The 23,678-nt window shown below is 51.5% G+C and overlaps 2 protein-coding genes across 2 annotated transcripts in view; both read left to right on the top strand.

Moving 5' to 3' along the window:
- Positions 1 to 2,869: 2,869 nt before the first annotated feature.
- On the top strand, positions 2,870 to 9,131 carry LOC136137746 (complement C1q and tumor necrosis factor-related protein 9). The gene is made up of 3 exons (XM_065896204.1): positions 2,870 to 3,035; positions 6,853 to 6,915; positions 8,359 to 9,131. The coding sequence occupies exons 1-3, from the start codon at positions 2,870 to 2,872 to the stop codon at positions 9,129 to 9,131; spliced, it is 1,002 nt and encodes a 333-aa protein (XP_065752276.1).
- Positions 9,132 to 11,902: 2,771 nt separating this feature from the next.
- The window catches only part of MIPEP (mitochondrial intermediate peptidase), a 133,506-nt gene continuing 121,730 nt past the window's right edge, over positions 11,903 to 23,678 (top strand). The window contains exons 1-4 of the mRNA XM_065896321.1: positions 11,903 to 12,418; positions 14,904 to 15,077; positions 18,083 to 18,171; positions 20,573 to 20,659. Coding sequence (XP_065752393.1) covers positions 11,903 to 12,418; positions 14,904 to 15,077; positions 18,083 to 18,171; positions 20,573 to 20,659 — 866 coding nt within the window. The remainder of the gene's footprint in view (positions 12,419 to 14,903; positions 15,078 to 18,082; positions 18,172 to 20,572; positions 20,660 to 23,678) is intronic.

Here is a 23,678-nt window from a genome sequence, read left to right as displayed (position 1 = left end):
GGGTTTTTGACCCAGTGGGTCCTCAGCAACTTTGTTGGGCTGAGTGACTACAGATGTCAAACCCTTCTCACTTTGGTTGAGCACGCACCCTTTGACAGCTGAAGCCTTGCATCCATCAAAACTTAGGTTAGCTCCAGGAGGGAACCTAAATAACAGGCTTGGGTAGGTTAGCAGCACGTGTGTTTCTCTCTCATGTCAAAGATGGGCTGGGAGGGCAGGGCTGGTCTGTGCTGTCATCAGAGACCAGGATTTCTCTGTCCCCAAAGTGTTGCCCTCCAGTTCATGAGGGAGGGCGCACCCCTTCCCGTGAAGGTCCTGGCCCATCAGGTGCACGTGTCACTTTTACCCACTTCCCACTGGCCAAAATCTAGTTTCACGGTGATACCTGGGCTGCAGGGGTGGCTGGGAAATGAGTCTATTGTGGGCAGCCACGTGCCAACCAACATTTCTGTTACCACTGATGATGGTAACATCCAGCCACCTCCCTGGTGAAGATTTGCATGTGGTTGGAACCAGGATAATATTTACTTATTCATTCATTCATTTATTCATTCACTGTCATTCATTCATTCAACCACTCAACAGATATTTGACTGTGAGTGCTGAGAATAAGAAGGTAGGAAGATGCAGCTGCTCTCTTCAAGCTGTTACCTGTAAGTGACGCTAGTCTAGGTGCTGCGTGGAGAAGGGGCAGGGCAGGGGGGGCAGTGATCCAGAGAAGACAAGAGGGAAGGTGGAAGCCGGGGAGGGAAGGATGGGAGACAGACGGCGTCCTAGCTCCAGTGCACTCTGGAGAAACACCAGAAGTAGGAATTAAACATTGAGGAGCCAGCCAGAGGCTTTGTGAGAAACGCAAATGGAACTTTTTATTTTGGAAGATAACACATGAATGTAATTTCCACTCTATTCCTTGTGCAAACCGTCATGTCCTTCTTGAAAAATTTTTTCTTTAGAGATGGTGCCACAGCTTATCTCACTGCTTCTTTGGGAGCAAAGCATGTTCCTTTGTTCATGATCCTTTGTTGAAGTTTGTCTATCTGCCGGGCCTGGGGTGATACATCTCCGCCCGTGTCAGGTGTGCAGAACCAGGGAAAGAATCACAGAAGGACGGATGTTTGCTTTTATCTCAGCTCTCCTCTGGCTGGAGAGCAAAATGGAGTTTATCCCAATTTGACACCTGTAGGAGCTCCTGATCCTTTTTATTACTGGAATAATCGTAACACATTTTGAAACAATTAAAAGGGAAAAATCTAGAGCCCCTGCAGAGGCTGGTCTGTGCACGTTAGATTTGACTAGGACCAGTCACTTCTGAGTTAAACAGAGGAGGAAGGTGTAGGTTATTTATGGAATTTGGCTCTAAGAAAACTCAAGTCAATTTCCTGAAATGGCGTAACTTTGTGATTTTAAAGGGAAACATCTGTCCTTCCGTCCCCAGATACTTCTATTTGCATCAAGCTGCACCCTGAGGCTCGTGGAGGCTTCCACATGACGGCAATGGGACCCTCTGGATGACAGTCTAGCTGGGTCTTAAAAATGTATACGTAGAAATAGTTTTATAGGCACTGTAAAAAAGCATTTTAAAAAAAGATAAGCTCCCATAACCTCACCATTCCGAAGCCACCACGTGCGTTTGGATATATCTGCTCCTAGTCTTTGTTACTATGCATATAGGCACACGTTGCTTTATTGTGCTTCACAGACAGCGCGTTTTGTCACAAACTAAACATTTGTGGCAGCCCTACATTAGGCGTTTGCTCGCTTTGTCTCTCTGCGTTCCATTTGGGTAATTCTCACAATATTTCAAACTTTTTCATCACCCTTACATTTGTTCTGATGATCTGTGATCTTTGATGTTACGACCGCTACTGCGGAAGCCTCAGACAATGGTTAGCGTTTTTCAGCAATAAAGTATTTTTAAACTTAAGGTATGTACATTGTTTTTCAACATAAGGCTATGCGCACTTAATGGACTACGGTATGGTATAAACACAACTTTGATATGACCTGGAAACCAAGAAATTTGTGTGACTCAATTTGTTTCTGATCTTCACCTTATTGCAGTAGTTCTGGAACCAACTTTTCTACTCTCTGTCTCTGAATTTGACTATTCTCAGTACCTCATGTAAGTGGAATCACACAGCATTTGTCCACTTGTGACTGGCCTAGCTCACTGAGCACAGTGTCTTTAAGGTTCACCCATGTTGTAGCCTGTGTCAGAATTTCCCTCCTTTTTAAGGCTGACTCATGTCCATCATGTGGGTGGACCACATTTTGTTTATCCATTCATGCATCGATGGACACGTGGGTTGCTTCCACCTTTTAGCGATTGTGGACAGCATTGCTGCTGTGAACACGGGCGTAGAAATATCTGCGGGAGTCCCTGCCCTCGGTTCTTTTGCGTGTATGCCCAGAAGTGGGATTGCTGGAGCAAATGCTAATTCCATGTTTGCTTTACTGTTCAAAATGTGCTTTCATGCACAGTGCGCTCCAATTGGGTTTTTACAGTAGCCCTGTGAGGGGAGCATTAATCTCTCCTCTGGCTGCAAGGAGGGGTTTGCCCAAAGTGAAACGGCCAGTTGGAGTTTCTTTGCCCAAAGCGAAACAGTCAGCGGGGGTTTCCTGACTTGGAACGTGGCTCTCTCCCGGATCGCCCACCATTAGAGTCTCCCCAGTCACACGCGCCCTTCCAAGGACAGTGTCCTTCGATTGTGAGCGGCCAGTCTGCTCCCAGCTGCCCCCCGACCCGCCCTGACTGTGCTGTCCAAGCTGGGCCACTGCAAAGAGCAGAGGCTTTGTCCGTGGCCCCGGCGATGAGAGTTTCTCCCTTCAGTCTGTTTCTGTCTTTCCGTTCAGCTCTGTCATCTGAGCCATGAGGATCTGGTGGCTCCTGTTCGTCTCCGGGGTCTGCGCAGGGATGGTGAGCTCACAGGACACCTGCAGGCAGGGCCACCCTGGCGTCCCCGGGAACCCGGGTCACAATGGATTGCCCGGGAGAGATGGACGTGATGGAGCAAAGGGCGACAAGGGGGACGCAGGTACCCACCACCTGTGCCTGCAGCTGCCCCCCGCTCATCCCCCTTCCTTTCACCTCCTTCATTCATTCATTGCCTGTGTGCTCTCCCCTCTCCATCCATCCATCCATCTATCCATCCATCCATCCATCCATCCATTGCCCAGAAGACACCGATGGAGAGCCTGCTCCGGCCAGATCCAGACTGGGTGTGGGGTACAGGGCAGCACGAGCCATGAGGACCCCTGTCCTCGTGGGCTTTCCCACTGAGTGGGGCTGCCTGTCTGCTGGCCACCATCTCCGATACTACAGGGCCGTTTTCAGGAGCTTGTGATGTCATAGATCTTTCTGCCTCAGGCGACAGGTATGAGGGATCTTTGGCACCGGGTCCTAGAGAGACATCCGACGGACAGGTCTCTGGCAGAGAGCACCCAGCACGGTGCAGGCCTTGCCGTGAGGCAGGCGGTGCAGAACGCCAGAGAACAGGAAGGGTCCTGGAGCCACACAGCCGCTCCTCGGGTATCTGTGCTGTGTCCCGGGACCTCCCCACGGTTTGGGGACTTGGGGACAGGATCCAGCCTCTGGGAGGGACAGTCCCAAAAGCCAGGATGTGTGAGTGGTTTCCATGACAAAAACCTGTAGGCTTGATTTCTGAATGGGGTTCTTGAGCCCTGGTCTGACCGTAGGGTCCTACACCTAAGATGTAAGCAGAGGACCCATCTGGGTGCAGGAAGAAAACATCGAAACTTCTAGTGACCTCTTAAAAGATAAATTTAGGTGAAGAAAAAATTGAGGTTTTAAAACGCTTGCTATATGAATCCGTGTGAATGGCCTCACTTGGTCGGTGTGCAGATACACATGTGTCATTTGAGGCCTGGGCCATGTCCCGTGGGAAGAGTGGTGGCCCACAGTGTGAGCAGGCTGGCCGGGACCCTCCCGCGTTCACTGACCTTCAGCGTGTTGGGATGTTTTGCACTAAGTGTGCCTGGACCAGGGGGTTCTCAGATTATGCCGTTGAACGATCACAAAGAGATGGGTGCTGAAAATACTCCCGCAAAAAACCTGATGGTTGAAGGTGAACTTGATAATGCAAAGCACTAAAGAATCCTGAGAAGGGCAGAGCTGCCATTTCTATTAATGTGAATTCTTCAAATGTGCATTAGAAGGAAAAAACAATGATGAACGTCAGTCAGATCTGTGAAGACGTCTGCCCCCGCAACCCGGAAATTATTACGACTGTGGGCAGGTGAATTTACATTTACGTTCATTGACGTGCCCTTGTCCTGACTGTGGATGTCCCAAGGGTATCACAGACTCATAGGAAGATGCACACCAATTAAGTAAGGCATTTCAGGACTCGTGAACACAAGCCGCTGTCATTTTTCTCGGTACGTCGTATGAGAGCCTCACCAAACTTAATGATAAACATTTAGAAGCCTCTTTTGATATTTCTTGATTATACCAGGGAATTAGATATGCCTCTGGCAATATTAAAGTGGCATAATATACAGAAAGCAGTTTCAGGATGGACTGAAATTAATGCTTTGCCAGTAAGTGCTGTTAGAATATGGATTTTGAAAAAGCCTTTAAGATTTGGAGAAACAAGGATCACTCAGCGTGGGAAGTCTGCTGCAGAGATGTGTGACATTCCAGGTGTTTGTAGGTGTTTCCCTGCTCAGGGCGTTTGTGGTCTAGCGCTTACTGAGTAGGCTGGATGGGGCGGAGGGTCACCAGGGGCAGTGTCCCTTCTCACCAAGCCCCGGCCTGCACTCGGCGCTGGGCTCTCCTACCGGATAACAGCACCTCCAGTAAGTCCACGCCGCTTTGGGACATTAGGCCCGTCTCATTCTGGGGAGTGAAAGGTCCTGTCCAAGTGAACGGCAAACCGTCCATCTTATTGAAATCCATCCCTTATCCTCCCGCTGGTATCACGTGTGTACGTGTATGTGTACATGTGCGTACACGTGCGTGCGTGTGCCCGCACACGCGCACAGGATACCCTGTGTCTTTGAGATCCCTCCCCCCCACCCCGCCCCTTCTCACTGCGAGGACCGCCTTGGATCCACCAGCGGGCTGGGCCGGGAGAAGCGCGGGAAGGCATCGCTCAGATGATGCTGTCGGAACCTGACTCCGCGGCCCTCCAAGCGTGACGGCCCGACGCTGGCCTTTCTCCTGGGAGGCTCTTGGTGGGCCTCCTGTATCACCCCTCGGAGTGGACGGTGCACTCGCTGCCTGCACCCCCGGGGCTGGGGCACGTGCTCTCCGCGGCCGCAGTTTTCTCACCCGGTTCCTCGGAGGCGCCCGCCGCCCAGGGAACCTCAGCGCTTGTGCAGCGCCGGGCAGCCTCCCCGGCTTCTCCTTTACACTCTTCTCGGTGGAAGTGTCGCATCCGTCTCCGTGACTCAAACTGCGGGCTCACAGCCTCCCTTTCTCTACAGACGTCTGAGTCCCCTTTGCTCCAGAGCCGAGGCAACATTTCTGCAGGCCAAGGGCGCGGGTGGGAGCCAGGTCACAGCCCCCGTCTGGCGCTCATCCTGTCTCTCCGGCTTAAGGGCGCATGTGTGCGCTGGGTGGTCTATCTCCAAATTTGGGAGGTTTAATTTAAAACGCTCGTTATAACATATTCTATACACACAGAAGAAGATAGATGGAGAGAGAAGGAAGACAGATGCTCCTGTATCCAACAGCAAATTTCTCTACCTCTCCGCTACTCATTCTCTCTCCTTCTTCCTCCATGGTCCCCGTTCTTTCAAGTTTCACATACTTCCTTAAGACTTGCACGCTACATATATAGTTTATTTAGATTATATACAACACGCATGTTTCTTAGAAGGATATTATGTCACATTTCTCACACTAAAAATTAACTTAATCTTTGTCTTGCCGTTTTCAAATGTATTTGCGTGTATGTTTTATTTTATTTTTTTAATTTATTTATTTTTAGCTGCATTGGGCCTTCATTTCTGCGTGTAGGCTTTCTCTAGTTGCGGCAAGCGGGGGCTGCTCTTCATTGCGGCGCGCAGGCTTCTCATTGCGGTGGCTTCTCTTGTTGCAGAGCACGGACTCCAGGCGCGTGGGCTTCAGTAGTTGTGGCTCGTGGGCTCAGTAGTTGTGGCGCACAGACTTCGTTGCTCCGCAGCACGTGGGATCTTCCCGGACCAGGGCTCGAACCCGTGTCCCCTGCATTGGCAGGCGGATTCTTAACCACTGCGCCACCAGGGAGGTCCCGTGTGTATGTTTTATAATGAACATGTTTTCAGAACATGACCTGTACATAGCTTACAAACATACGTGTGTGGACATAACATAGGATGCTGGTGCTTGGGGCAGCCTGTTCTGAGCATCAGGACTCCTGTGTACAGCAGAACCTCATGGCCTGACGTCCCAGTGGGTCTCCACGGCACCTTGACCACCACTGTAAGGCGCTAGAGAGATCCTTCTGGAACCCTCTCTCCCATGCCAAGTAGTGTGGTGTAACCATGGTCATCTGTGCTTTCATAGGAGGCTAGTACTTCCACTCCACCCCCCACAGAGTGATGGAAAAGGAGCACAAATGACAAAGCCACCCCCCCAAGTCCTTGTCACGTGAGAAACATGCAGTCGTGATCATCATCGAGCCGGCTGCTTGGGAAGCCCACCAGTCCACTGCACAACCCGCTTCTTGGCGCACTCAGCACCCTTGCTGCTTGCCCCTGCCTGCCCTCCCCCCGCAGGTCTGGGAGGGGTGGGGTGTGCGGGTCAGGCTGGGGCTCCCCGGGACCCTCCGTCGCTGACTGGGACCCACATCGAGGGAAACTGGAGCTAGAATTTTAACTTCTGCCTATTTTCTCATTTTCCATCAGGAGAACCAGGACATCCTGGTGGCCCAGGGAAGGACGGGACGACCGGAGAGAAAGGAGAGCCAGGTCAGAGATGGCTTTCCGTCCTGCTGTGTCCGCAGCCGGAGCCGTCAATGATAGGATAGGAATTATTAAGTGCTTACCAAGGACAAGTCCCTTAGGAGGCTCCAAGGATGCTCCAGCGATAAAGGCCACACGGTCCTTCTCTCCAGAAGCTCAGGGTTCACTGCAGAGATGGGCAAACTTTCCATAAAGGGCCAGCTAGTAAATATTTTCAGCTTTGCGGGCCACGGGGTCTCGGTCACAACTACTCAGCTCTGCCGTCATAGGGAAAAGCTGCGTAGAGGATGCCTTAGTAAGTGGGGCTGCGTTCCAGTGAAACCTGAATTTTACATAATTGTCACGCATCTCAGAACAGGATTTGTGACCATTTAAAAGTGTCAACTGTTCTTAGCTTGTGGGCTGTCAAAAACAGGTGGAGGCTGGACGTGACCCGCGCTCCATGGTTTACTGAAGCCTGATTTAGCGCTGGGCCCTGAGGAGGGACGCTGGATTCTGACTCAGCGCCCGGGGTGGCACTGCAGCAGAAGGTGGCCCTTGAGCCGGGCCCTGGAGGCAGGGAGGATGCTGGCAGCTGTCGCCCGAGGGGGAGGGAGGATGGTTACCACGGCAACACGAACAGTGTTCTCGCCCCACTGGGTCGTTCTAAGTGCCTTCCATGTGTTGACTCACTTAATACAACAGCCTATATTTTATTTGTTATCCCAGCCGTACAGGTGAGGAACCAGGTGTAGCTGGGGAATCAGCTTGTGCATAAGCGGTGGAGACTGGGCTGGATCCTGGCGTCTCACTCCAGAGCCGGAGCTCGGACCACGGCTGTCCAGTCAGGGCGTGGGAAGCGGGAGGCGCCGGGGAGGGGGAAGGCGGAGCCACGACAGCGCCACGCACCTGGCGCGGTGCACAGGCCGGCAGACGCGGCGAGCAGTGAGCGCCCGCCCAGGACCACCTGACTCCAGTGAGGGGATTCTCGGGGGGCGTCACGTCATCGGGGCTGCGCGTCAGCTACCAAAGCAGCCCTGGTGAATCTGCTGTCTGCCTTCTTCCCTCTTCCAAAGATGCGTCCCCTCAGGGACGGGCAGAGAGCTGTCATTTCTTTCTTTTGTTTTTGGCCGTGTCGCTCGGCATGCAGGATCTTAGTTCCCCAACCAGGGATTGAACCCGCGCCCCCCGCATTGGAATCGCAGACTCTTAACCACTGGGCCTCCAGGGAAGTCCCAAATAACTGTCATTTCTAACGTGAGCCCCGATGCTGATATAGTAGAGGGTGTTTTGTGCACGTGTATGTACCTGCACAGTTAGGAGTAAATTAACTTTCAAACCCTGAGCACATGCTGAAACCGTGCACTGCCTTATCTCATTCACTTGCTCAATAATAGAAAAACCAAAGTTGCTTTCACAAGCAAAGTTTCACAAATCGTCTCTTCCTCCGTTCTTTCTTGTCCTACCCAGGAGCCGATGGAAACGTTGAAGCAAAGGGCGTCAAAGGTGATCAGGGCTCAAGAGGCCCCCCAGGGAAACACGGGCCAAAGGGACTTGTGGGCCCCATGGGAGAGAAAGGCCTCAGAGGAGAGACCGGCGCCCGAGGGCAGAAGGGGGAGAAGGGCGACGTGGGTCCCGTTGGCCCAGAAGGGCCAAAGGGCAGCACTGGACCTTCCGGCCCAACCGGTTTACCTGGCCCCGTGGGCCCCACCGGAAAGCCGGGTCCCAGGGGAGATGCCGGCCCCCTGGGGCCCCAGGGTGAGCCCGGAGCCCGGGGAATGAGAGGCTGGAAAGGGGATCGAGGAGAAAAAGGGAAAATTGGGGAGACGCCAGTCTTGCCCAAAAGCGCCTTCACCGTGGGGCTCACGGTGCTGAGCAAGTTCCCTCCGTCAGACGTGCCCATCAAGTTCGACAGGATCCTGTACAACGAGTTTGGCCACTACAGCGTGGCCACGGGGAAATTCACCTGCCACGTCGCCGGCGTCTATTACTTCACCTACCACATCACCGTTTTCTCCAGGAACGTCCAGGTGTCTCTGGTCAAAAACGGGGTAAAAGTCCTGCACACCAAGGACGGTTACATGAGCTCCGAGGACCAGGCGTCCGGTGGCATCGTCCTGCAGCTGAAGCTCGGGGACGAGGTGTGGTTGCAGGTGACGGGAGGGGAGAGGTTCAACGGCCTGTTTGCGGATGAGGACGACGACACCACGTTCACGGGCTTCCTTCTGTTCAGCAGTGCGTGATGGGTCGGGGGGCGGGGAGCGGTTATAACTGTCTCTCCATCCGTCCGAATCAGCTTGGTGAAGACATTATTTGATGATTTTACCACGTTAATTATATCACCACTGTCATAACCATAAAAAGGTGAAAGTAGGAAAGTTATTCCTAAAACTGAGTCTATAGGATTCGCTATCCTTCCAAGAGTAAATGTAAAAAGCCTGCTCTGCTCTATTACAGTGTATTTGATATGTTCCATCATTCCCGTGCTCTGAAGAATCCTTTGCTCGGGCGTTCCTTGTGGGGAGTGTTTTGATATCATTTTAGTGCTCGAAGGAGCCGTGTGATGATGTATCTCCCATCTGAATTCCTGAGGACATTCCAGGGAAAGAAAAGGAAGTGTTTATTCCATCTGTGACTAATAAGAGTTTGGGCTGGTGACAATGGCACAGCCCAGGAAACTGCAGGACACTCTGCTCACTTTCTATCTTGGGTTTTCATCACCATTCAACTCAACAAACAGTTGTTAGTAAACTGTTTGCCAAACTTGACTCTGTTTTAGTTTCCCTCCGTGTCCACAGTTCCATATCTGCAGATTCAACCAACCATGGTTGGAAAATATTTGGAAAAAAAAAAAAATCAGGAAGTTCCAAAAAGCAAAACTTGAATTTGCCAACCTGGAAACTGCTGACATAGCATTTACACTGTACTAGGTAATTTAAGTAATCTAGAGGGGAACTGCCCTGTGGTCCAGCGAATAATCCCCTCCTAAAATTCTGGAAGCGTTAACTATGCTTACGTTAACTCCATACACTTTTCCATCAGCTGAGAGCAACTAATAAAGAAGCAAGAGGAGACAAGCCCAGTGCATATTCAAGCGACAGCATCTTCCAGACCACAGCCTGGGACTCTGATGGACTTACAGCCGTTCTCTCCACACGTCAACCAAGTCAGCGCAGTTGTGACAGTATCTTCATTCCCTGGGAAAATGGGAATTTTCTGAGTTATCATTATAAGCAGTCAGCACTGCTATAGATGAAAAGGTGAAAAATTACTTGGTTTTGGAAAACTTTGGATATATGTGGAAATCATTTCTGTTTATAGGTATTTTATTGGCTTTCCTTGATGTATGTTTCTTCTACAACAGAGCCAGGACTCGGGTGAAGCATGTGAGACACCCCAAGTCCCCCACTTGCCTTGGCGCCCTAACGTTGGCCCAGCTGTAGGGACTGATCATTTTCTTTACTGAGCCAGAGTGTCCTTATGCTTTGGCTTCTTTCAATTGCAATAAGCCGAGCTGTTTTTCCCCAGTGTTAAGTCTGGTGTTGTTATGGACCAAACAATTCGTGTACTAACTCCCTTCTGTTTAGGGTCAGAACTTTATAGGTGAGATAGGCATAAAGGAAAAAAGTACAGTTTATGACCAGAATATTGGATACAAGCTTTCATAAAATTCTTTTTTTTTTTTTTTTTTGCAGGGCAAATGTATAAGATGAAATGTAAAACATGTTATAAAGCACTTCAAAAGGATAAAGTTGATTGGGGAGGTGTCTGATCTGCCATTTGGAATTATCTCTCATCTGCTGTCTGTGGATCTGGTCTGCAGTTTTTACAAGTCTAACTACGCCAGGCTCCCTGAGACACAAGACACCTCGTTAACGTAGCACAAGCCAGCATCCTTTGAGGGTGTTTTTACGCTTCAATGTTTGCATTAAAAATGGTTAGGAACCATTCTGGGCTAAAGAAAAGCTCTCAGATTTGAAACTCCTTTTAAAAAATATGATAAAGTAGTTTTGTCACATATATTGATGAATATTTTTACATGGCAGATTTGACATCTGTGTAAGGGCCTGCCGTGCAGGGTAGCTGTCCCCAAGGTAGCTGTGGGGTGGCTGTCCCCAAGGACCAACCAGCCACAGACGATGCGGTATTAATCGCCACGGAGTTAGGACTTTGGGGATTTTAAATAATTTGGAATCTTTGATGAAAAAGTCCGCAGAAGATGAAATCGCGACTTACCGTATGTACTCAAACAAACGCAGAATTTCTAGTAAGCGCACCCTGGCGCTTGCCTTTACTAAATTTTCATTGTTCTCTTTTTTATCACTGGGGCTTTTTCTCCCCACCAGGCTACTCTGAAAACAAACTCCATTTAACAGTAAATTGTTGTGAGGACGGAAAGGGGCGGGTTAGAAGCCCGCTCCAGTTGGCCCTCGATTCTGGCTCTCTGGAACTTCAGAGAAGGTTCCGGGGCTGCTCACATCCAACAGGTGTTCCCAGGAGCAGACTCTACCTCAGGCCCACGCATTCAGGTGAGATACAAGGTTCCGTTGGCGCTGGTCCTTGGTACAGGGACACGAAGCATCCTTCCGCACGGCACGCAATGCCCTGCGCGCTGGGCGCTGGGGGACTGGATCTGGGGCGTCCGGTTCCGCCCGAAGCCGAGGCCCAGCAGCAGCCTCCACGCTGTCCTCCAACAGGGTCATCCTCACGGGCCGTACAGAGGATGCTCCGAGCGCTGCACAGCCTCCGCTCGCGGACACCGGGAGGGCGCCCCCCGGCCCCATCCCTCTCCCTCTCCGCCGCTGCCCTCCCGCCCCCGTACTCCCTCCGTCGGTGACTGCAGCTTGGCAGATTCCACCCCCCAACAAGCTGCGTTGTCGATTATGTTATCGATCACTGCGAGTTTACAGTCGATGGATGGAGGTCCACCGACAGCTCTGGCTGCAGGGCTGGGACGTGCGGGCGCAGTGCCTTGCGTCTCGCACCCTCCTGGAGCAGAGGCCTACGGAGGGCGATGGGTCTCGGTTCAGGGCGCCGGGCAGCGGTCGGCCTGCCGCCCACGTGTGTTCCCGGCAGCGGGTGCGAGGCTCGGCTCCGCGCAGACCCTGCCACCCGCCCGGCCACGTGGGAGGGCGGGGCGTCCTGCGGTTCCCCCTCCAGGCGCGCGGTGGCGCTAGACGCGGCGGCCCGGGAAAGCCTCGGGCGACGCTCTGGCCCTGCGGACGCCGATGTGCGCTGGCCCCGCGGCCTCCTGCCTTTCCCGGAAGCGCGGGGTCACGTGGGAGGCGGGCGCTGCCGTGGAGACGCGGCGCGCTCTCCGGCGGAGCTGCGGGCTGGGGAGTGGAGTCCGGTTTCGTGGGCCCTCGCGGCTCGGAGCGGCTGCAGCGGCTCGATGCTGTGCGCCCGGCGGCTGGGCGGCCTCGGGGCCGGGCTCCGGGGCCGGTGGGTCAGCACCAGCTGGTCCCCGGTGGGCGCCGCCTTCAACGTCCAGCCCCAGGGCCGCCGCCTGGACCTGTTTGGCGAGCGCCGGGTGAGCGGCCCGCGGGACCAGGGCGGGGGTCGTCGGGGTCCGGGCGGCGAGCCCGCCTCGCGCGGGAGGGAGGTGTCGTTTGCCCGGGGTGACCTTGCGGGCGGCGCCCCCCTCTCTGAGGGGCAGGTGCCGGGGGGCGGGGCGGCCCCAGGTTCGGGTCCAGCACCTGCCCAGCGAGGGCCCCAGGTGCAGTGGTCCTGAGCGCGTCCCCCGAACTCCCAGCCCTGTAGCTCAGACCCGACCCCAGTGAGGCGCGGGCCGCGCGGTGAGCTCACCTACGGCCTCGGTGTCTTGATACCAGGACCCGCTTCTGTCAATTAGTGTAATTAGTCTTTCCATTGATGCCCGAAGTGACGTTATTAATATTTTCCCAAGCTTTTCGGCTTTGTTTCTTTTCCTTTAAAACACCGCGTTGGAGAAGAGTCTGTTGTCCTCTAAGGCGGTGCAGCCCATCACGTAGATTTTTCCCACAGAAAATCACTGACTTCTTGTGTTGTTCCTAGTTGTTTGCGTATCCACGCGACCCGCTCGGTGTCTGGCATTCAGTAGACATTATTTTTTTCCTTTTTAAAATTTATTTTATTGAAGTCGAGTTGATTTACAATGTTGTGTTAATTTCTGCTCTACAGCGAAGTGACTCAGTTATACACATATACATCCTTTTTCGTATTCTTTTCCATGGTTTAGCCCAGGATATTGAATATAGTTCATGGTTTAGCCCAGGATATTGAATATAGTTCCCTGTGCTCTACAGTAGGACCTTGTTGTTTATCCATCCTGTATATAATAGTTTGCATCTGCTAACCCCGAACTCCCACTCCTTCCCACCTCCACCGCCCACCTCCTGAAACTCATTATTGAATGATTGACTGAATTAAAGGTGAAAGGAAGGAAAGCTTGGAAGGGATTTACCTGTGCCTGCTTTACTTTGCGTTTATGGGTTTTGCTCACTTTGCACTGTTACTTTTATTTTTGCCTTTTTAATTTTTTCATTATTTCTACTCTTGCTTTTCTTGGAAAGGTGAGTGTGGGATATAATTACAGTGAGGCTAATAATGTGAGTTTTTCTTATTTAACGCCCAGATTTCTTCGTTTTAAAATTATTTTTGAATGAAATTTGCTACACCAACTTCCATGGGGGTAAATAACGTTGGTACTGACGTAACTGGTGTGAGGACGAGCACAGCCTGTGGGCACTGAGCAAAAAGACGTGAGGGGTAAGCTTGGTTATGGGTGGATGAAATAGATCTAATTTTAGCTTTATTAATTTTTCTCTTGTACATCATAATTTTAGGTGCTGATATCAGATTTTCAAATACGTGAATTGGTTTTTGATTAAAAAAAGAAACCCGAAGGCTTATGTAGTTTTCTGGTATCACCATAACTTGGTAGGCTGAGATTTAGAATTCCCCGAGGAGTGTGGGGAGGTGTGCTGAGAAGTGAAAATAAAGTCTGTAATTGAGTCATATTAAATCATTGTAATAACCAAGTATATTTTTGGTCCTCATTCTGTTTTGCCGCTGCCTGTCTTTATTTTCTCCAACTCGTTAACATAGTTTGAAAAGAAGTTAACAACTTCCTGCATTCCTTCTTGCAGAAACAGTGGGCCTTGTCAGGCCTGAAAGCTTCGCCTCTTGGTATTTCCCACAATTGACACGTTAAGCATCTCTTGATACAAAGCTGTCTACACAGCCGTCTGGCCCTGTTCATTTGCCTCATTCGTGAGTTCCCGCCTGTGGTGGGCCCTGCGTTGGGCAGCTGGTTAAAATGGCGAAGAGCGGGGTTCCTAGTCCCCGGAGCTGCCTTTCTGCAGAGGCAAGACTTTCCAACACCAGTTGCAGTCCACGAGCGTGGAGAACGTGTGGGCTTTAGGGATGCTTGGAGCAAGTTGAGGTTGTGGCTTTCCCACTGTTTGCTAGTTTGTGGAGTGCTTGATGCTGTACCCTGGACCTCACTCAGTGCCGGGCAGGGTCTTGAGAACTTACTAACCTCGTTCCTGTGTCCGTGCTGTGAGACACAGCACATATTGTCATCCCTTCATGCCTGATGAAGAAATTAGGCCAAGGAGGAGAGAGAACTCGACCAGGGTCACACAGCTGGTAGCGGTTACAGCTGACATCTGTTAAATGCTTTCTGTGTGCCAGGCACTGTTAAAATGATTTTTAAAAACGTGTATCGTTTAATCCTTGCCACTTCGTGAGGTAGGTTCTGTGGTAGTGACAGAGCTGGATTTTGAACGCATATCATTCTATTTTTGTTTTTTATAAAATAATTAAAAATTGAAGAAAAATTACATTCTAAAACATTTTTAGTGTCATATGTGGAATGCCGTGGGGAATGTGAAAGCGATACCTGTGATGACAGGTGTCACCGTGATATGAGCTATCAATGAAAACCAAGATTTTGTTTATGAAGAAAGTATTTGTATTCCATACCCCCAGGTCATGTTTTTAGTTATCAGTGGGAACTGTTCTTTGGGTTTCAGGGCCTGTTTGGAGTTCCTGAGCTCAGCGCCCCGGAAGGATTCCGTGTCGCCCAGGAGAAGGCCTTGAGGAAAACGGAGCAGCTGGTGCGCCGCGTGTGCTCCGTGCCTCCTGGGCCCCAGACCGTGCTCATCTTTGACGAGCTCTCGGACTCCTTGTGCAGGGTGGCTGACTTGGTAAGACGCCGGGCATGGGCCGCAGACCACTTCTCACTTTTGCAAGTTAAGCTCAGTGTATTAGGTTCAGTACTGGACTGTAAAGTTAGGAATGTCTGAACTGTTTGAGAGCTCTTGGGTGTAATGTGTTATAGTGAAGTGTGCTGTTGAATGGGAAGAATGTACAGGAAAGGTCAGATTTCATACTCGTACTTTAATATGTATATTTAATAAAATAGATATGTAATAGGTAATGGAAGAATGGTTATGCACATGGCAAAGGCTCTTTATGTTACAGAGGTTCTTCATTTATAAAAATGTCTACCAAAATTCTAGTAGAACATTTACCTGTACCTTTACAATAAAATTAATCTTAGAAGAAAACTAGTTTTTATAAGCCTTTTCAGGAATGTCTTTTCTGATCCAAAATAAGGTTTTGACATCAAACTGATTGTATCAAAGGCGTCTTTACCCCACGTTTTGAAGTTGAGATAGAAGTGCCCTCAGGTCTCTCCGCCAGCTGAGACACCCACGGCCGAGGTGGAAGCAGGCTTCCCTCTCAGCCCAGGGTGGCCGCGACATCGTAGTGGTGCGCAAGTCCCCAGTCGTGGTCACGCCTGCTCCTGTCTGTACAGCTCGCTCTCCACGTTCATTCTATGCGCAGCCCCACCCTGGTCAGGCACTGGGAGTGTGGTCCGACCTCGTGGGGCTTATGTTCTGGTGCTGGCTGTTCTGTAGCTCTTGTTGGCACTGGACCCAGCTAAGAGCTTCACCTGGATTGACTGATGCAGCCTTCTGGGCATGTCTCCACCTGTCGACGAGGAAAGAAAGGCACTAAGAGGTTAAGTCCCCCGGCCCGTGAGTGGTGGAACTGGGCTTCGCGTCCAGGCAGTCTGGCCGCAGAGGCCTTGCTCTCCACGCTTCCAGGACTGCTGCCGCCCGGGCCGGATGGAACCTTACCTGGAGTGGCAGGAAGGTCGCCTCCCCATCTTGTGAGAAAGTGTTTATTTTCAAAATTATTACGCAGTAAAATCTGCTTCTTCTAAGGGATGGTGCAAGTCTGTGAACGTGGACTCTGTGTGCATGTAGCCGCCCCGCGGTCAGGCTGCGTAACTCTTCCATCACCCCCAGAACGCTCCCTGTGCGTCGCACCCACCTTGCCTCTCACCTCTGGCAACCTCTGATCTGTTCTCCATCCCCGTAGTTTGTCTTTTCTTAAGTATCAGGTAGGTGGAATCATATTTACCGTTTGAGGCTGACTTTCTTCACCAGGGTGGCAGCTCCCCGTCTGTGGTTTCCTTCTTCGAGAGCCTCCTTGCTCTCAGCATCTGCGCTGAGCCAGTAGCACCTCCGCTGTCCTAGACCCACTGCTGCAAGTTTCCCAGTTGTAAAGAGATGGGCAGAGTATCCACCCTGAAGGGCTTTCCTGAGGGGAAGTGAGCTGTGCCGCGGGCTCCGTAGTCAGCTCTTGCTTTTTCTGGGTTCGGGTTCTGTCCCTCCAGGATGTGCTCAGTGAGGGCTCGTCTTGTTGAGGGACGTGGGAGACGTACTGTCCTAAAAGAGGTTTCGAACTGTCTCTGCTTAACGGTGCCGCTGAAATCTGAAAGGAAAGCGCTGGTCAGCAAATTTCACTTATTTGTAATCGAGTATTGGCTTCTGCGGTCAGAAATCCCAGAACTTACTGGGTGTTTGTTGTCTTAGCCTCTGTCTTAATTAACCAGTGTTCTAGCATTTTTTCCACATTTCTACTTCTGCTCTTCCCTAAAAGATTTTAACTTCTCTGCCCCATAGCTTGCCCTATTTTTGAAGTTTTTTATATTTATGAAGTTTGATAATGTCTCATTCAAAAAGACTAGGATGTGATTTATACATGTAAATATTTGGGTCAGAAAGCTCAAAGAATCTTCTTCCTTTTTTGAATTTTTAAGATTTTACCGGCTAGTGAGATCAATACCATGTAAGGCATGAGTTTTATAAACTGGTCGTTTCGTTTTCTTTTTCTTTCTTAACACAGCCCCCGTGGAACTGTATTATTTTCACCGCTATCACAGACGAGTTTTAAAACATTTGCTGGTGTTTTGAATTTTAATATTGATTGTAAACTGCAGCTTGCAGATGAGTAATTTATACAGCATCTTTTGAAGTTTACACAGCTCGCTTTTCAGGTGCCTGAGTGCAGGTGTTATCCTACTGTTACGTCAAATGTTGTATCAAACTGTGGATCTGTCTGCTTCTGCATAAAAAACTCTTTGATCATAAAATTAGAGCATTTTACTTTGTGGTGATTTTATTTCACGTGTTAGCCGTATATGTTGTCTTCATGAGAATGAAGAAAATACGCAGGTTTTTGTAGTTTCCCTGCATTTCTGTTTTGCAGTGTACTGCAGTTAACATGGAAACTAAAATCTAGTTTTATGGGATTTCGTTAAAAAAAATTAAAAGAGGGATTCTGGCTTAGTTAAATTCTAAGGTCAGTGTAGCAGCTCTAGTCCTGAGCCAGGTAGGCTGCACCTGGGGATCCCTGTTTACTCAAAGGCAGTCTTTGTTCTCCGCACAACGGCTGGAATGCACTTAACTCAGCCTTGAAAAGACACCAGGTGTGAGTGCTAACTAGAAGCGCCTCCAAGCGGTGTTCCCGGGAGCCGTTCCCGGGAGCCGGGTAGGAACGCTTGGGTAGAAAGCTCGGGATTATTTGAAGCGAGAGCCTGCTCTTTTGAATGATTAGAGGTAGGAAGAATTCACTTGGTTTTTACATTTGCAGGAGGGAGGCTTCTCTAAAATAAAGTCACTAAGAGTATTTTGGAATGTATTAGGAAATGAAACGGACTTGGTTCCCGGGAATAACAGAATTAAGGAATGTTCAGGAAGAAGCTGCTCCTCCCGCCGTCTTAGGAAAGTTCCAGTAATGGAAATTCCTGGTCAAGGCAAATGGCACATTTTAAAGCTCACGTTTTCATTTTCACCCTCAGACCCTGGAAGCAAGCTTCCCATCAAATGCCCTCTTGCTTTTGTCTCCCCTCCATTAGGCCGATTTTGTGAAAATCGCTCACCCCGAGGCAGCATTCAGAGAGGCCGCGGAGGAAGCTTGTCGGAGCATTGGCGCCATGGTGGAGACGTACGTCTGCCCCTCCTCCCGGACCGTGCTGGGCCGCGGGCTCCGGGTCTGTGCCCCAGGTGGTCTGTGTGCAGGGCTCGCCCACTGGCGGGGGATGGGGCACGGGGTTGGTGTGTGAGCCACAGGGCTGCCCGGGGTGGGCGGATGGGGGGAGCCCGCGGCCTGACTCTGGGCCGCCTCCCTGTCTGCCGTCCCTCGGTTTCCTCACTGGTCAGGGGGGTGGTGGAGTGATCTGCGTCTCAGGGCTGCTGGGAGGAGGACGAGGCGGCAAATGCAGAGTGCTTGTGGTGCGGGGGGGGCACGCGGCGGACACCCGGGGCCTCGTTCTCCTCGTTGAAGGGGTCGTCAGCGTCTTGGGGGCGGGCAGCGCCAGCTGGCACATGGCCGTGCGGTGGGATCGCTGTCGCCCTGGAGCTGTGGCTGCAGGGCAAGAGGTCAGCGTGGTCACCTCTGCCCGGTGGCCGTGCGGTCCCCTTGGGGCTGGGATTTGGGGCATCGGGGCCCATCGTAAAGGCAGTCTGGGAGCTGCGGCAGGCGCAGGCTGGGGTGAAGTCTGTCACTTGAAAGGGATTAGGAGTAAATGTAAGAATACTGGTCAGAGTAACGGGGACGGGGTGGGGCGCCCACCAGGACGGGGGTCAGCCAGTGCGGGCGCCCGGCCCCCCCCGGCTGGAAAGACCTCGGGACCTGTGCCCCCCAGCCCAGCGGAGGCCCCCCGTCCCCCGGGGCTCGCGTGGGGTGTGCGGCTGCTGGCCGGTGCTCCCGGCAGCGTTTGCCCTTTGGGGATGGTGCGTGCGAAATTTGCCTCCTTGAACGGGAAAGCTGGTCCCTGCAAACTCCAGACCCTGGCGTGCTGAAGGCGCTGGAGCCGAGGGCTGCTGGGGAGGTGAGCGAGAGCGCCGGGCCCCTGCCTGGGGCCTGCGTGCTGCGTCGGCGGACCTGGGCTGCTGGTTCCGTGGGGGGACAGTGGGCGCCTCGGTAGGTAGAGAGGTGGCGTCGGAGGCTCGGCCCGCGGTCCCCCCTTGGCCGTGGAGCGCAGCTCGGTCTTTTGCTGGGACCGGGCCCTGCCCCCCCGGGGGGGCGTGGGTGCTGCCGAGGGACCTGGCCATCGTCACCCGACGGAACCCGGAGCCTTGCCCTCCGCCCTCCTGAGCGCTGGCTCCTTCTCTCCCGTAGCCTGATCTGCACCCTAACTGCCCAGGGCAGCTTTGAGTAGGATGCCTTCCGGTGCCCGAGTAGCGTCGAGTGACTTTCCAGTGGTGGGAAAGCAAGGATAAAGCTGGATGTATTTATTTAGAATTAATGCCAAATATAGACTCAAATACAGACTTTATCTCAGAGTCCTACAATGTAGGACACGATATGGGAGATCTGCTCAAACCTCGGACGTGGGTCCGGCCGGCCACCTCGGAACAGCTGCCCTTGGATGTGGGTGGCCGGGGGCCGAGCGGCCAGAGGAGGCGGCGGTCCTTGCTGACCTTCTCCCGGTTCCTGGGGCTGAGGCCGAGCCTGCCCCCGTGCTGAGCATTTCTCGGGCCGGCGGGGCTGCCTTGGTCCCTCAGGTTCAGGGTGGCCCGTGAGCACCGTGGTGACAGAGGCCCCTCGGTTCGTATGAACCTGCAGGGGTTTGATTGTGTGTGAGCTGCCCGGGGAACCTGACCGCCCACGAGCCCCTGAGTGGACCTGGCGGGCGGCGCTTAGCCCTTGCCCTTCCCCGAGGCAGGAGCCTGGCCCGCACTGTGCTCTTGGGAGAGGGACTCAGGAGCTATCGGTGGTGCTGGGTGGGCCGGGCCCGAGTGCAGCCGTAGACAGTAGCCGCCTCCTCTGGGAGTGGGGGCTGTGCCCAGCGTCTCGTTGAACCCTGGGGGCCACCAAGGGTCTAACCCTTTCGGACCAAGGGCACGGTAGCCGGGGCCCATGTGGCTGCAGGGTGTGGCTCTGAAGCCTGTGCCCTCGAGCTGTCCCCGGTGTGGACCTGCCACTCCCGCTGGTGAGCCAGGGCAGCCCAGGCTGGGCGCCCAGTCAGGACTGCAGGTCGTTCCTCCCCTCCCATCCCCGCTCCTCTCCTGTTAGAGAAACCAATGGTCCTTGGCATGTTGCTGACGCGGCTGGTTCTCAATGGAAGCGGGGTCACGTCCTGTCTGCTCTTCTGTCCCCAGCTGTGGACTGTGGCTTTAAGTTTGTGCTTTTACTTTCCAGGACAGTTAGTACTAACACACTTCCCGTCCCTTAGTACCTGCGGTTATGCCATTCCTGGTCCAAAGGAAGAAACAAAACAATACCCCAAACCTTTGGCCTCTGGCCATGTGGATGCTGGAACTTGACACCATTCTCTTCACGTAAAGCAAAAAAGGAAGGTACTAGAAAATCATTTAATTTTTTTTATTTGTAATTTTTCTAGGTTGAACACAAATGTGGAATTGTATCAAAGTCTGCAGAAATTATTAGCTGATAAAAAACTTGTGGATTCCCTTGATCCAGAAACCAGGTACTGCTTCCTTTGCGTTCATCGCGGTTGTGACTGTGGAGCTGAGCTTGAAAGCCGTTCCCTCGGTGTCCCTGCGCTCACAGCCCCTCTGTCCGGACAGTTTCTCCCCTTGCGACGAGTCCCGCACCCTCCTTGGACGCCACTCAGACGGTGTCTCCTCCGAGAGCTCTGTGCCTGTCTCACCCCGGCCTCCTGCCCAGCTCCACTTCTCTCCGTCCTCAGGCTCCCAGCCTTCTCTCCTCTGCCCGTTTGTCAGCTCAGCTTTCCCACCCGCTGGACGGGAAGCTCCTCGAGGGCAGGGCCTGGTCTGATTTGTTCACTGCTGCATCTTAGCACCCCACAGCCGCGGCCTGCAGCAGGGCCCTCTCCAGGGAATGGATTCCTATGAGCAGTTGACGGTTCCATTTTAGCTGCATTCCTAAAGTTCCGTCATTGCTACAGCGGGAGTTGAAAGCAGAGTGCTTTTATTTACTGGTGGATGTCAAGATCCTTGAAATGGTTGGCTTTGGTTCATACCATTTATGATTCTGAATTGAAAAGACCTAACTGAGTACACAAATATATTTGATACAGGACTGTGGATATTACATTTCTTTGCTCAGATTTATTTATTTATAAAACGTGGTAGTTTGTCGTTAACCTGCCTATATGTTATTTGTGTCATGGCACAGAGACGAATGTCTTTCCCTGCCTTTTGCACTTGTTTATCTCCTTTTTCTTTATGGGATGCTTACTTGGCCCCGTCTGCTTCCTCCTCTGTTGTCTGTGTCCGTACGTGGCCTGTGACCCCAAGTGAAGCCCAGCCCACAGGGGTCAGTCAGTGGTGGTGTCTCGTGTTGATCTGGTGTACGAGTGATCATGCCGTGTGAGAAGCAGGGAGGGGTTGTCTTCGCCTGTCTGCCTGTAAGCGGTTACCTGTGGTCCTGTTTCAGTTCATTGATCCTGATGCTCAGGATATGGGTAAAGCTGGCTGTATAATCACAGCAGTGGGTCTTTATTATAATTTTAGGTTTGAGCATTATTACCTTCGTTAGCAAAATGAGTAAAAGTTGAATGCCTGCTAATTGTGCTGGATTTGTACCGAGCTGCTGCTGACTTTGAGTAACAACAGGTTGTTCATGATCTGACTTTACTAACAGATTTGCTTTCCCATATTTAATGTATAAAAATGGAAGTAGACTGGCAGACCATTTGAGGTACAAAGGAGTTGTGCTAATTGGACGTGTACCACATTTCTAGATGTTACTAAGATGCCAATAGGATTTTTATTTTTATAAATATTTTTTATTTATTTCTGGCTGTGTTGGGTCTTTGTTGCTGGGCGCGGGCTTTTCTCTAGTTGCGGCGAGCGGGGGCTACTCTTCGCTGTGGTGCACGGGCTTCTCATTGCGGGTGCTTCTCTTGTTGCAGAGCACGGGCTGTAGGCACGTGGGCTTCAGTAGTTGTGGCACACGGGCTCAGTAGTTGTGGTGCGTGGGCTCTAGAGTGCAGGCTCAGTAGTTGTGGCACACGGGCTCAGTAGTTGTGGCTTGCGGGCTCTAGAGCACAGGCTCAGTAGTTGTGGCGCACGGGCTTAGTTGCTCTGCGGCATGTGGGATCTTCCTGGACCGGGGCTCGAACCCGTGTCCCCTGCATTGTCAGGCGGATTCATAACCACTGCGCCACCAGGAACGCCCACGAGTTCAGTATTTTGATTCCCCTGGTCCCTGATGGGAAAGTAAATCATCTTAAATTAGCTTATAACTAAAAAGGGAAAGATGGGGACTTGACTGGTGGTGCAGTGGTTAAGAATCCGCCTGCCTTTGCAGGGGACACAAGTTCGATCCCTGGTCCGGGAAGATCCCACATGCAATGGAGCAGCCAAGCCCGTGTGCCACAACTACTGAGTCTGCGAGCCACAAGTACTGAGCCCGCACACCTAGAGCCCGTGCTCTGCAACAAGAGAAGCCACTGCAATCAGAAGCCCGTGCACTTCAGCGATGAGTAGCCGCCTGTTCGCCGCAACTAGAGAAAGCCTGCACGCAGCAGCAAAGACCCAATGTGGCCAAAAATTAATTAATTAATTTAAAAAAAAAATAAAAAGGGAAAGATGAACTTGTAAGTATAAAATATCACCGGAGAAAATTACTGAAAAGTTGCCCCTTGCTTTAGATGTTATCCAGGATACTTTATGTTCTGCTGTTGCTTTTTTATTACTGCTAATACTTGACATTAGGGTGAAATTGTTACATTAAGGAAAGGTTCGGAAAATTCGGGCCTGTTGTGAAGTTTGCGGATGCATTTACGATCATTAAAAACCGGATTTCTACAAAGCACACCGGTACCCATTCTTGAAATGGCCATCTTCCCTCCTAAGTCTAAGCAAACGTAGCCCAAGGGGAAGAGGATGGTGGCGTGAAGCTGATGAAGAGTCTGCTTTTTGATAGCAGGAGAAAAAGGTGATGTTTCAGATATTGCTGACCTGTTGAAGGGTATTACTGATGGTCTTTGAACTCCCTAAGCACTTTATTTGTACCCCTGTTAGGAAACTTATTATTTCTTTTGCCTTGTGTTCATTCATTCAAAAAGTACTTATCCCCGTCTGGGCCACGCCTTACGGGTGAGCAGAGTATCGCTCTGTTCGGTACACATGCTGAGTAGGAAATGTGCTACAGTTACGCAGGGTTCAGGCAGCGTGTGTATGTCCCACAAGGACTTAATCTGGTGCGTTGTGTATCGTTTGCAGCAGATACTCTTGAAGGAAAGACAGTTGAAAAGATGTACATTTTTTCCTTTCTAGAAAACGGAAAATTTGGCCTTGTTGGAGTAATTGTCATTCATTGTCAGTTTAAGACTTGTTGTATAGTTAGCACGGTGTATCTGATACCAAGTCATCCATAGGAAAGCTTAAAACCCAGTCAGTCAGCCAGCTGTTTTGCCTGACTTCTAAGATGTTAAGCTCCTGGTTTCAAGCAAACAAATGTGTGTGTGTGTGTGTGTGTGTGTGTTGAAACATCCGGCTTTTGGGCAGTAAGGTTGG

Source organism: Phocoena phocoena, chromosome 18 (assembly GCF_963924675.1).
Source record: "Phocoena phocoena chromosome 18, mPhoPho1.1, whole genome shotgun sequence".
In the NCBI taxonomy this organism is placed as follows: domain Eukaryota; kingdom Metazoa; phylum Chordata; class Mammalia; order Artiodactyla; family Phocoenidae; genus Phocoena; species Phocoena phocoena.
The sequence above is the reverse complement of the archived record's forward strand: the minus strand, read 5'-3'. Positions and strand labels throughout refer to the sequence as shown.